The sequence below is a fragment of the Notothenia coriiceps genome, unplaced genomic scaffold, assembly GCF_000735185.1.
Source record: "Notothenia coriiceps isolate Sejong01 unplaced genomic scaffold, NC01 NC01_scaffold00024668, whole genome shotgun sequence".
Lineage (NCBI taxonomy): Eukaryota > Metazoa > Chordata > Actinopteri > Perciformes > Nototheniidae > Notothenia > Notothenia coriiceps.
The window spans coordinates 4,802,572-4,816,039 of NW_011357369.1; the positions used below are offsets into that span (position 1 = coordinate 4,802,572).

The window sequence follows — 13,468 nt, forward strand, 5'->3', positions numbered from 1 at the left end:
GTGATTATTGGTAATAGACATGCTGTATAAACATGAAACATCCAGAGAAGTTTCTCTAAAAAAGCTGTCAGTGTTTAACGTGCTGCAGCGACACACCCATGTCCTATATAATCTGACACACACACACACACACACACACACACACACACACACACACACACACACACACACACACACACACACACACACACACACACACACTACTAATGAACACTGGTTTGCCAGAGGTACAGATCATTAGATATAGAGATACAGATTACAGCGGATCATTTCATGTCTCTCCTACCTGCCTTCCTGAACCACTCCTGACATCCCAAACAGGCCAAAGTCTGTGATGACCACCTTGTTGGTGTCGTAGAACACGTTCTTGGACTTCAGGTCCTTGTGAATTATTCCCTTGGCATGCAAATAACCCATTCCCTGTAATAGAGACAAAAAGGATGTCAAAGGTTCTTGTTACTGTTTGTGACTATAGAGTTTTTTCTTTCATTGGATTACTGGCTGGGCAACAAAGTCTGAATCGTTTTGTTAAAATACAAAGTGGCTTTAAAGGGGACATATTCTGCTCATTTTCAGGTTCATATTAGTTTTGTGTTCCTCTACTGTGACATGTCTTTTTGAGAGAAAATAAATACTTACAATTAAGGTTTAAGGATTAATAGTTGTTTTATTTTAGCACAGGTGTGGACCAATTGTGATGGCAGTATTTGATCCATGTAATACTTGTGAAAAGTGCATAATTCAGTTATATATGTGCTATTACAATATACTTTCAACATTGCAAAAAGTATTTCATTAAATTAAAAAAGGCACAGAAAGAAATACTAATGTTTCATTTGTAACTGAGACACATCCGTTACATATTTAGTGAGACATTTAGTATTCATAGATTATAGGTAATCGTCATAAATTGATAATCAAATGACAGGTTGCTTACCTTTACAATATCCTGTGCAATCTGCCTGATCTTATTGATGTCTAACAGGTGACCTCGTTCTCTTACAACAGAGTATAGAGTCACACCTTTACAGAAGCTGCAGGAAAAACACGGCAACATGGTTACTAAAACACACAACATATCACACGTACTCCTACAAAGAACACATATTGCCATACATGAGTCGTGTTGGGAACTAGAGCAGCTGTACCTGGTGATGATGGCCAGGTGTGGGGGGGCCATGCAGGCGCCCATGAACAGGATGACGTTCTCGTGCCTGGTCTGCCTGTAGTTCATCACCTCCTTCTTGAAGAGCTTCAGGTGGTCCTGGTTGTTCCCGTCCACCTCCACCAGGCGGATGGCCACCTCCCCGTGCCAGCGGCCCTTATGAACCTTCCCCCAGCGCCCCTGGACAACCACAGGGTCAAAATGTGTCTGCTGTGTCAGACCCACATGACATTTATTCTGTATATGTACTTACATGTAGTATCATGCAATGCACCGCACAAATGGAACACCTGAGGTCTTCACCAACGCTCAGTTCTTATAAGTCAAGGCTAAAAACATAAATTTTTACAGCTGCTTACCCAGAACTCATTTCATTTGTTTTATCCCTATACTTCTTGCAACACCTACTGTTTTTACAACGTTGTTTTTCAACTATTCTGTATCTCTTTTACGCATGGTTTTTATGAATCTTTTATTCCATTGTGTTTATTTATTGTTCATTTCTTTTGTCTTCCTATTGTGTGTTAATGTTGATGTAAAGCACTTTGAATTGCTTTTGTTTCTGAAAATGTGCTATACTGTATGAATAAAGGTACCTTACTTTACCTTACCTGTGTCTCAATACACCTTTAGCTCTACTAGAATTGGCTAGTTTGAGTGCATAAGTACGGCACAATGGAAATGCAGTGCACTGAGAGCGCTGATGGTGCTCTCATAACGTAGAAAAGTTTTGTTTTCAAGCCCCCAGGAAGTTAGCCAGTTGTTGAAGATAATTTAGTGGCAAAACGGTGGTTCTACAACATCCCTGTCCGTCATGTGACGTCATTAGGCCCAGAACTACTTGTTCTCATTGATTAACATTGGTGAAGATACATCTGTCAATCTACCACACAATAGGAATAGGCCTTAATTCATTCATTTGGACCTAAAGTTGTAAAATGTGCTAAAAACCGAGTCTGAGTTGTTTTCCCGCTCCATTTCACTGAGCCGAGACCAGGCTGTGACGGAGTGGATTGGCAGCAGGGCTTGGAGAAAGAAAAAACAACTGTGCGGTCTCTATCGGCTTCATGGATGGGGAAAACGTTGGAAGATCCAAGTATTTGTGTTCTTAAACAAAAAAATGAGCCACTGAGCAATTGTCATGAGAATGATCTGGGCCGTGCCTCAGACCACATCTCTTCACACATCAATGTCTGGAACACCGGAGACTTTCGCTATCAAAGACCACAATCTTGGCTACTTAACCGAAGTAGCACAACCAGCCATTGCTAATGTTTGCTCCTGTGAACACAGCAATATGCCAGATAATATTCTAATATGTGGATTTTTTCAAAATACTGGTGTTGAACAGAGGCCAAAGTTAATTGTATAGGGTTGATTGAGCAGTCTGTACACAGAACAATAACGTTGCATATTGCTACAGCTCGGGAAAACAGCTGAGACAGCTCCACATTTTTTCTTAAATCTCAATCTCTACATGTATGGCAGCTATTCCATTCCAGTGTCTGTTGAATTCCAACACAGATAAATGTTGTCAGTAGTTTATAGAATAAAATAACACAAATGTAGATAGTAAAAGCAAAGTGGTCCCTTAATTTTCCCCAGAGTTGTATCTAGCTAGCTAGGAAGCTTGGTAGATATCAGCAGCAAATGTCAGTTCTGGTGACAGCAGACATATTGAATTTGAGACAACACTACACAGTTTAAATTGTTCACAGTGAACGACATGCAGTGCACTAAGATAAGTACTCTGAGGAAATGAGGAATAGCATTAGTGTGTGTGTTCACCTGGCCAATGAGCTCTCCCAGCTCCAGCTGCTCGTACGGGATGTCCCACTCCTGCAGGTAGACGCTGGTATGGCTGGGCATACGAGATAACGGCCCCCTCCGGCGGCCAACGGCCCCCCGGCGGCAGATGGAAGAAGGCAGGTCCTCCAGCCCGTCCGCATCCCCCTCTTCAGGGGGAAAGCTCTGGTTTGTGTCGCCATCTTCGCCTGCTTCCTCATCTTTAGCTGGGTAGTCTTCCTCCTGAAACAAAAAACACAATAATGGAAGTGACCATGGACTGTTGAGTAATCAAGTGCTTTGAGGGGGAAAAGGATCTCATACAAAAATAAATGTGAGAAATATAAAGAAAACTAATGGAAGTTGAAGAACAACCTTTCAGTTTATACAGTGGCATAGTATTAGCAGCATGGGCTCTTTGAGTACAATGTAACAATCCTAAGTGTTCTCTTCCGGTGTACAGTTTAGTGTCTACCAACATTTTAATTATTTATTTCATCATTTTATAAAATTACAATATTATATACATCATTATTTTAAGTTAAACCAAATACAGTCCAGTTTTTACAGTACAAAATACTGTGAATATTGTGAATTATTGTGAATGTTTGCACATTTCTTCGCAATGATACCTATTTCAAAACTCTTCCAATTTAAAATTCAGATATACTGTACATATTTTATTATATTTTCAGAGTAATTTGTCTCATTAAATAGATTTATAATAGTTCTATGTTTGCATCTTGTTTTACTCAATTAATGAATTCTTCTTACTGTGTTTATATATGCACCATTATAAAGCAGAGCTAATTCCTTACGTTTAAACCTACTTGTAAAAAAAAAAATTCTGATTATTTACTTTACTTTGTGCCTATGTATATATTGTCCTGTAATAATCTTTTTATAAATAATGTTTAATGTAAAGCTTTAGTATTAAAATTGTATTTGATGGCATGACTTCCGGTTGGTCAGGCTCAGAGACACAGCTCCTTCACAGAACACTTAATATGACATAACAAAGTAATGTGCTCTACATCAGTTCATTTGCAAGTGCTGTGAACCACAACGCCCAAGCAAATAAGTCATTATTTTCACTTCCTGTTTGTGGTAATGTAACTGTGTGAGTGAGGGCCAGTTCTCACCCCCCCTCGCTGCGTCGCTGACAGCTGTGTGTCAGTGAAGGCCACCTGCGACAGTCTGAGAAAAGAGAGACAGGGAAATAGCAACATTAATACATATATCTATACTCCACTGTATGTGTTGTAATATACGTGTTCATATGAATATTTTACTTTTTTTATTGCACATTTTTTATTAATCCTTTTATGTTTATTGATTTCTCTATTTTATTTATCTTTGATTTATTTTATTTAAAAATGGAGCAACTGTCAAGTAACCCAATGTCCTCGGGATTAATAAAGTATTCTAATTCTCCAAAAGTAAATGTGGCATTAAAACTAAATGTTACTATAACTTCTTGTGTTATGTAAATATCTTTATTTTTATGTTATCATTTATTGCATAAACTTATAAAAAACCTTTATATTATTATTCATATTTGTTTAACATTTTTAAAAATAATATTTTTGCTTCTTCTATTTCACTTAAAAATTGAGCATCCGTCACAAAACCACATTTCTTCTGGGATAAATAAAGCAAATGTGTATACACTGACCGATTTATGTTTTTTAACATTAATGCACATGCATTGGATATTTCCTATTGTCTTATTAGATGGATGGATGGAAGGATGGATATATACTTTATTGATCCCCGAATATATAAAAGACTAAATTAAAAATTATTATATGAAGTATGATGAGCTAACATCAGCCAGTCTGGTTTCTGTGTTGCTTTCCCTTACCCAGACTGACTGGAGCCTCCAGCATGTTGAACAGCAGTGTGTGTGGACTCAGGAACATCTGGGGGAACATCAATCAACATTCATCATTTCATACTTTATTAAATCAGAACGGAGGATGTGCAATGCTAAACGTTTAAAAGGCTTCAGACAGGTGAATACATCTCAACAGGTTAGGACCTGGGAAGTTGAAGCGGCTGTCCCGGGAGGCCTGTGGTGACGGGTTGGATGGGGGGGTGGTGCTCACACTGGGGGGGTTGTTGTGCTGGAAATGTGCCGGGGAGGAAGGTGTGGAGGAGGTGGCGGATGATGGGTTACTGCTGGAGTCCAGCTGGCTCAAACTGGGGGGGTGCTCCTGCTTGCACACCACACACACACACACACACACACACACACACACACACACACACACACACACACACACACACACACACACTTAATAACTTTGAGAACAGCAACAGATTGTCAAAGAAACGTGTGCTCATGTGCTTGCACTGCTTACCCTTTTGGTTATTGCCTTAGGTAAAGTGCCGAACTGCAGTGGGATCATTACTGTGTGATCAATCCGGTTATTGATATCTGACGGCACTGACTCTGCCCTCCGCATCCTGGGCACTTCAAATCACATCAAAACATTGGTTTGATTACATAACATTGAATATTAAAGGTCCCCTATTATACTGTTTTACATGGATATATTATAGGTCTCAGATATATACAAACATGTCTCTGAAGTGTTTGGCTCCAAACACCAAACAGATCATGGCAGCATCCCATAATCCCCTCTATTTCAGCCCTGTTTCCAAAGTGCTGTTACTTTAGATGAAAATAAGGAGCCCCTCCCCACGCCCTTCTGAGAGATATTTGGTTAAAAAGAACACAATGGTGCACTCGGAGGAGATTCAGGTGATAAGGTGGGGGAGGTTACCTTGGTTGGGGATTGGCTAATGGTTACACAAGCCAAAACATCGTTATGACATCATCAAATGGCTGAAATCTGATCAGCTCATTTTCAGACAGGTTTTTATATAAATGGATCAGGACAAAAAGAGAGAGAATCTTTTTTCCTGAAACGTTGAGAATCTCTTTACACAGGCGAAACTCTTCTTAGCTATATTCCCATCAAACTAAATATAGTCAGTTTGTAAGAGTTGTATAAAGCAACAACCTGTCCAATTCAGTTCGACATGTGCTGAGATACACGTCAAATAAAAAAATAACTTTCCCTGACAATTACATTTCAAAAGAAGAAAACATGGAAGAAACAGAAGGTGTTGCGTGATGCTTACATGTGAGAAATGATATCCGACAGGAGGGAGCCTCTTTGGTACATTTGTTGTGGCACTTTAACCTGTGAGCAGATGGTTATGACGTGAGACCATTGCAATTGGAAGTATTAGTCAAACAGAGTATGGGGGGGGGGGACAGGGCTATTTTTAGGATTCTTACTTGCAGTGTTTGCACTTGACGCCAAACATCATGCTCTTGCGACACACTTGGCACGTCTGGGAGAGCCAGGACTTGGTGGAAAACCTACAAAATACAAAACATTTGGTCTTTGAAAACAATCAGCTGAACCAACCTAATGCCAATTCAGCCTTTACTTCAGTGACTGCAATACCACACACAGTCAGCTCTATATAAATATATTTTTGGCTTTGGGAAAATAGCCTGCACACAATAAAGTTTGCTCTTAAAGAGGCCATATTATGCTCTTGGGGGTTGTCCCTTTCCTGTATTGTGTTATATGGGTTTTTGTGCAAGTAAATGGTCTGCAAAGGTTAAAATCCCTGTGTTCCCTCCAGAGGGAGTTTCTCTCCCACACACTCCCCCCCTGCCTGAAACGCCTCAATTAGACTCCTTTGTTGACTACCGTAACATAGTGACATCACTATGTAACACTCACACTTCTATTGGCTAGTGCTTGTATACATTGTACGTGATAGGCTTAGGGGTGGGACATTTCTGACACATCTTGAAGCGGTTGACCAATCACAACCGAGTCCGCCAGCTAACCAATCAGAGCAGACTGGGCTGGTTTCAGAAAGAGGGTGAAAAGAGGTGCTGCAGCACAGGCAGTATGAGAACAATAAAGAGCTTTTTGAACATTAAAGCATGGAGAAATGTTCCAGTGGAGACACCATTACTAATATGAACCTGAAAATAAGCATAATGCCTTTTTAAGCATCTTGCCCAAAACGTCACCATATTGACACAATGAACTTGGTATCGAACCACTGACAGAATCTACAGCATAATTAATATAACCTAGTCAAATAAAATAGTTTATTCTAAACAGGACAGTGGGGGGGGGGGTTGATCACTGACCTGTGAGTGACAGCAAGGCCAATGTCTCTCCTCATTGTCTGAGGGGAACCCCTGTGCATGGAGACATCTGTGAAGAACATAGAATGCTTCAGAAACACAAAGGAAAGGAAGCAGAATCACAGCAGAACAAAGAGAGGAGGAACCAGAGCAGATCCGTGAAGGACACTCACTGTCCAGCAGGGTGGGGGTGGTGGGCATCATGTAGGGGGCTGAGGCCGGGACGGGGCCAGGTGTTCGTGCAGAGAGCGGGGGGGAGCGCAGCGCCGAGTCATCAGGAGTGTTCCCGTTGATGTGAAGAGCCCCCAACACTTTGTTCCTCTTACCGCCTCTGCAACACAGAGAGCAACGAACAACTACTACAGCAGTCCTTCATCCTGAGAATACACAACTGTCACGTCATCGCTAGCATTGGTGCCACAGTCAGGGATACATATTGATAATTTTCCCTTCATTTGTGTGTGTGTATGAATGCCAAATCACAGAAGGTCCTGCATTGGAGACTGTGTTAGACAGGATTATCAACTTAATGACAATTTTGTAGTTCGTACGTTTTTATACGTAGTAGGTCTACACATTTGAAGTGTGTCCTTTGGGTAGTCATTACAGAAAAGCTAATAAACTCATATTGGCAAAAAATGTACAATGTTAAGCCCATAGACAGCATGAATGGAACCAGGTACACCCCAACAAAGACATGTCCTTCGCTACCCTGGCTCCCAAATGGTGGAAGAAGCTTCCCCCTTATATCAGGACAACGGAGAGTCTGCATATCTTCTGTTGCATACTGAAGACCCACCTGTCTCACTTATACGTTGGCGGAAAAAAATAACTTATGCACCAGCACTTACAATGATATTGCTTTTTGAAGTAAATATGTCAGCACTGTCCTTGTTGTCATTAGTTTGAATCTCTGTGGTTTATTGCACTTATTGTAAGTCGCTTTGGATAAAAGTAGGTAATGTAATGTAAAAGTCTTGTGTGCAAAGCTGACATTTTAGGCAGATGACCACACTTTTATTAACTAGAAATATTTGTTTATATATTTATATAGTTGTGGTAAAAACATTGTTGATTTCCTTGGTCAGCAGTAGCTCAGGGACTTGTTTTTGGAACCGAAGGGTTGCCGGTTCAAGTCCTTGTCGGACCAAAAAATATAGGAGTGTGGACTGGTACTTTGAGATGTACCAGTTCACCTACTGGGCACTGCCGAGGTGTCCTTGAGCAAGGCATCAAATCCTTGTGAGAGGGAAAAACTGAATTTCGGGGTTTATTAAAAGTTTACCTTAATCTGGATCTGAGCAGGGGGATTCATGGTCAAATATATTAATTTATCCTGCTTTCTTAATTCATACCGAACAGCAAGGTTTGGCATCTGTTTAGATTTTTTGAGTATTTTTTGGGAAGTTTTGAGACTTTAATGAAGCTCAGCGTAAGTTCAACCAGGAAGACCTTCTTTTCTCATTCATTTACTATTTCTATGTTACTACTCTCTCTCCTCTCTACAAGTGATCGGGGCGTCACTCACCAGCTTAACCAATCACTTTGCTCTATTCTCACAAGCCTATCATAGCGCTCTGCTAAACCTTTAAAATCTGCTCTCCCCCTCTGACAGCTGTCATTTCAGGTGACTCGACGCAACCCTCCTCCCCCCCTTTTCACCTCCTGTCCCTCTGAATCCAGGGTCAAGCTAAGCCACTCCTCTTCAGACCGACCCAACAATCCATTTACCACCACCAGTGTCTAGACCCCGGGGAATTTCATCGGATCGGTTCTCCCCTCCCGAACGATACTCCAGCACAACGGGGCCTAATCGCCAAAACACCATTACAGTAATTTGTGTATCCTTGGCAATACATATGTATTCTTCCATCAAAACTGTCTCTCCTGATTGAAATATAGAAAGTAAAATGTGACAGGAAGTGAGAGTACAAGCTGAAGTGGCCGCATTTGCCGCAAATGGTCACTTCATTGACTTGAGGACAGCATGTCTGACTAAAACATTTTTAAATATCATCTTCTGGAGATCACAAATATTAGAATTGAAATATCTGAGGCTATACCTGAATTCCATGACTTCTTTCCCACTATTTTTATTTCTGTTTGATATTTGGCAGCTGAAAGGTAATGCACATTTCAAACAGGAGACTCTGATCTACCATAAACACACGACTGCAGTAACTCTTAGACCCACCTGTGTGTAGCCGGAACCTCGATGCGGTTGGCCAGCTGGGACTCCTGACTCTTGCTCCTGGGCAGGGTGATGTTGGGGAGGAGCTGCAGCAGTTTGCGGGAGGCTGGCGGGGGGGTCTGGGAGGGCAGGGCAATGCGTGCCTTCGAGGCTCGAGAGGCTGGAGGGGTGTTGGGCAGGAACGCGTCCTCAGCCAATGAGATAGGTTTGTGATCTCCTGAACATGGTACCACTGATATGGAGATGGAGCGTCCGTGGGCACCGGTTGGTGGAAGGGGGGAGGAGGGGCTGACAAAGCCAGAGGGGGAGCTAAAGGGAGAGAAGGCATCACTGTCCTGTTGGGGCTCAGAGCTGCGTCTCATCTCACCTGGAAGGTCAAAGATGACAAATAAGAGAGTAGAATATATAGAAACAATGAAAAGACAATAAACTAAAATGTTTAAATGTAAAGAAACTGCCAGCTATGTTAGCACAAAACAAAGTAATATAGATCTCATTTATTTCTTTTGGTGGCGTCCAGCTCTTGAGGTCTAAAAGACATTCAGATTTCCATTGTCTCCAACCTTAATGGTTACGAACAGCTGGGTGTCATCAGGGTACAGATTGATATCAGTACAAAGCTTTGGAAATATGTGGCTCGGCCAATGGACAACAAATGAAAGATGTACTCAAAACTCTTAAATGTTAAATACAAAATTATACGAAACTAGTGTTTTCATTCCAAAGTTAAACTGCTAAAGAATAATAATACCGTAAAAATAAAGACGACTATACTACGGACCTTCGGTCCTGAGATTAGTACCTGCAGGCTCCATGGACCTGTCATCTCCGGACAGCGCAAAATGCGTACATGAAGCGCTACGTCATGAACGCAAGAAATCTACCCTCGTGGGGGCGCGCTCATGTGACTGGCTTAGAATTGAGGAGACATCTGATTGGCTATAGATAGAAAAAATTACAAGTACGAATCAGGTGAGTGTCAGGGGAGTCTCAAAAAACCCACACACGAATGCACAGCGATCCGCGCACGGAAAGCGTTTTGTGTTTGCAGGTTCAGAGAATTTAAACGGAAAACAAATATGTGTGGATCAAAAATACACATTTAAAACTTTTTTCTGTATTTTGATTTTATTTACATGTATATGAAACGGAACACATTTGTGTGTGCATTGAAAAATACAAGTGTGAATCCTTCTGTGTGCATGTGTGTATTATGAGACTGTTCTGAGCCCATATCATACCCCCTAAAACCTATTATAATGCCACAAAATGAACCTGGGGCTTTGACGGTCCCTTAGCTGGTACATAGTTTTGGTAATTATGTTACAAATGTAAATCAAGTTTCCAAATAAACAACATTTTTGAACATTCCCCTATCAAACCAAGTGAAAATAGAACTGAGCTCATACCCCTTAAGATTGAACAAAATAAAGAAATCTACCCGATTACTATTTTTTTTTTAATCTATATTCATGCATGTCCTATAAATATGCCCTTCACACATGCAGTGCAGCTCCCTGGCTCACCTGCTTCATTGGCACTCTTCAGGCAGGAGAGGGTGCCGGTGAGGCGGGGGCGATCTTCTGAGCTGGAGCCCAGGCGTCTCATTGTTTCCTGCAGCTCACAGCTGGAGTTCTGCAGCGACCCGTCCAATGAGAGCTTCCCTGCTGCAGCCTGGGGGGGGGGGATATATACAGAATATCAATCTATGGACCTTTCTCATTTCTCTAATTTCCCCTTCTCGACTCCTCGGTCCTCCGGTAGTGACCCGGAAATGGTTTTCGGCGCGCCATGTTGAAGGGCATCTCATTTCTCTAAATGCACATCGCGGACCGAGGATCGAGCGTCGAGGAGGCTCTCTGGAGGAGACAGTGATGTTGTTTACAGTGAGAACAGCTGTGAGGTCCGTGCAGAAAGCAGAGCAGTGTGTAAAATATATATCACTCAGTATAACAGGCCTACATTACTCTCTGTATTTGTATGCTTTAGTTTAGTAGATATCTACAAACAAAGAGTCAATATTTTTCTAAAACCATTTAGTGCTTCACATAATAAAATACACAACGGCTGTAGCCTGATTATATGCTTTAGGAGCTGTAGGTGTGTGTGGTACAGTTTGTAGGTGTGTGTAGGTGCGTGTTGTACAGTGCGTAGGTGCGTGTGGTACAGTGTGTGTATGTGTTTGTGTAGATGCGGTGGACAGACAGGTCTCAGTTGGTTTGGTGTCCTATGCTTACTTTTAATACTTGTAAATAAAACTTTTGGCCTGCGCGTTTTACCGCATGTACTTCGCGATCCGTACTTGCGTTCCTTTAGATGGAGCACCCCCGCGCGAGTACACTGACCGAGATCTTAACTCCTCTGTAAAGACGCGTTAACGCGTCACTATCTAACTAAGCAGTGCTAGCACTCGCAGTCCCTCAGAGTTTGTTGGGGTGCGTACGTGTCTGCTACGGCGACGTGTCTTGCCAAATACTAGCCATCCAAGTCCCTTACATTGTGTTTTGTTATACACACAGTTAGAACAGTGGTTGAAGCAAGACATAACTTAAGATCTCAGTGTACATACACTTGGCCTTTGGTAAACACACACGTACTTATACTGTTCACACTATGTAAGTTACACACGTGCACACATAATACTCTGACAAGACTCGGTTATAGTATGGGATTCTATAATAACTTACGATCACGCTCTGGACCCGAAGTGCCAAGGTTGAATTGGACCAGATCAATATCCATTAAACAATGTGTACATTTGTAGGTCAAAGTTTATTATTGTAACCAACTTGTAAGCGGAATACGGTATGTTCACTTGGATCTTACTTGAGTCGCCAGTCTAACGGTTATTTGTTGAGAAGGCTCAGATAATTCAAAAAAGAGAACAGTCACGACAAGATTAATACGGGAAGTGTGTACGTCAGTCGATGACGAGTGGACGAAGTAACTGTGAAAGTCCCTCTCCACGGTGACTGTACCAACAGAAGATCGACACGTGCGCAAGTAACAAAGACGTTGACTGTCTATCCAAGACGTTGCTGGCAGGTTACTCCGTAGGTCACGTAGACTACCCTTCCCGATACAGTTATAGTAATACGTTGGAAAGGGTAAGAGATTAAGGGAGAGCGAGGAGCCTGAGCCATTACAGGCCCTTACCTAACTGCCGCGCGGTACAATTACCCGTGAGATAAGAGAATTACGTCGTAGCGCCGTGCTCATAGCTCGGTGCTCCTCCGAGAGACCTCATTGTCACTTCAACAAATGTCACTATGAATCTGACTCTGCACGTCTTCGATATCGATACACAGTAAGTTATGGACTCGATACTCAGACTGTCTTGTCGGCATGTAATGGAGAGACATAAGCATACGAATGACTCAAATTCATAGATTTTGTTATGTCGTACTATAGAATCAAAGATTACTGGGTTAACGACTGAACGGTACGTCATTGTACTCCTTCCTAGTGTTTGCCGACACCGGTAAATTTACTAATACATCTCGACATCCACCACCCACTGGAGTTAAACATTGTCCCACACACGTCCACCACACCCTGTGTACGCATCCACGCACACATGTACACACATACTCTAACACACTACGCAACCTTCTTGTTATAAGTCAACAAACACATTATACGTAATGTTACAAGCCACGTAGGGAACATTATACACTTGAAAACCGGTAGTAAATGTAAGGGTTACCCTGGTCGTCGTCTCACCTAATAAGGTCAGAGACTACACACGCAATCAGACTCTCACGAGCGTACGCTACAGTGCGCTACCTTATCTAGTTCTCTTTATCGTACGCACACAACCTCTTTAGTCTTAGGACAGGGAGACTCAACAGTAAAATTTCTCTGCAGTAGGTAATTACACTATTATCCCTGTACGTCGGGAGACCAAGCTACCTGCTACACAAGTACTGCTGAATATATAAATGAAATTAAGGAGACTGTCACGCCATATACTCTGTTATTGTCCGATGTCTACGCCTGCCTTGTGTGTGTGGTCTATATAAATATATATTAATAATAATGTAAAGTCTTAGTGTGTTCATACTCTCGTGAAGTATATTGCATTGTGTTAGTCTCTGACCTATATAGGGGGGAGAGAGACCAGCGCACTTTCCCCTTACTT

The 13,468-nt window shown here is 41.8% G+C and overlaps 1 protein-coding gene across 1 annotated transcript; it reads right to left on the reverse strand.

The window, feature by feature from the left end:
• Positions 1–187: 187 nt before the first annotated feature.
• On the reverse strand, positions 188–11,007 carry LOC104955639 (kinase suppressor of Ras 1-like). Its single transcript, XM_010783014.1, has 14 exons — positions 10,854–11,007; positions 9,331–9,694; positions 7,310–7,467; positions 7,140–7,206; positions 6,261–6,344; positions 6,101–6,162; positions 5,314–5,426; positions 4,992–5,166; positions 4,815–4,872; positions 4,093–4,147; positions 2,954–3,193; positions 1,149–1,345; positions 938–1,034; positions 188–420 (listed from the first exon to the last, which is right to left on the reverse strand). The coding sequence occupies exons 1-14, from the start codon at positions 10,933–10,935 to the stop codon at positions 283–285; spliced, it is 1,890 nt and encodes a 629-aa protein (XP_010781316.1). The 5' UTR covers positions 10,936–11,007; the 3' UTR covers positions 188–282.
• Between the last annotated feature and the right edge of the window lie 2,461 nt (positions 11,008–13,468).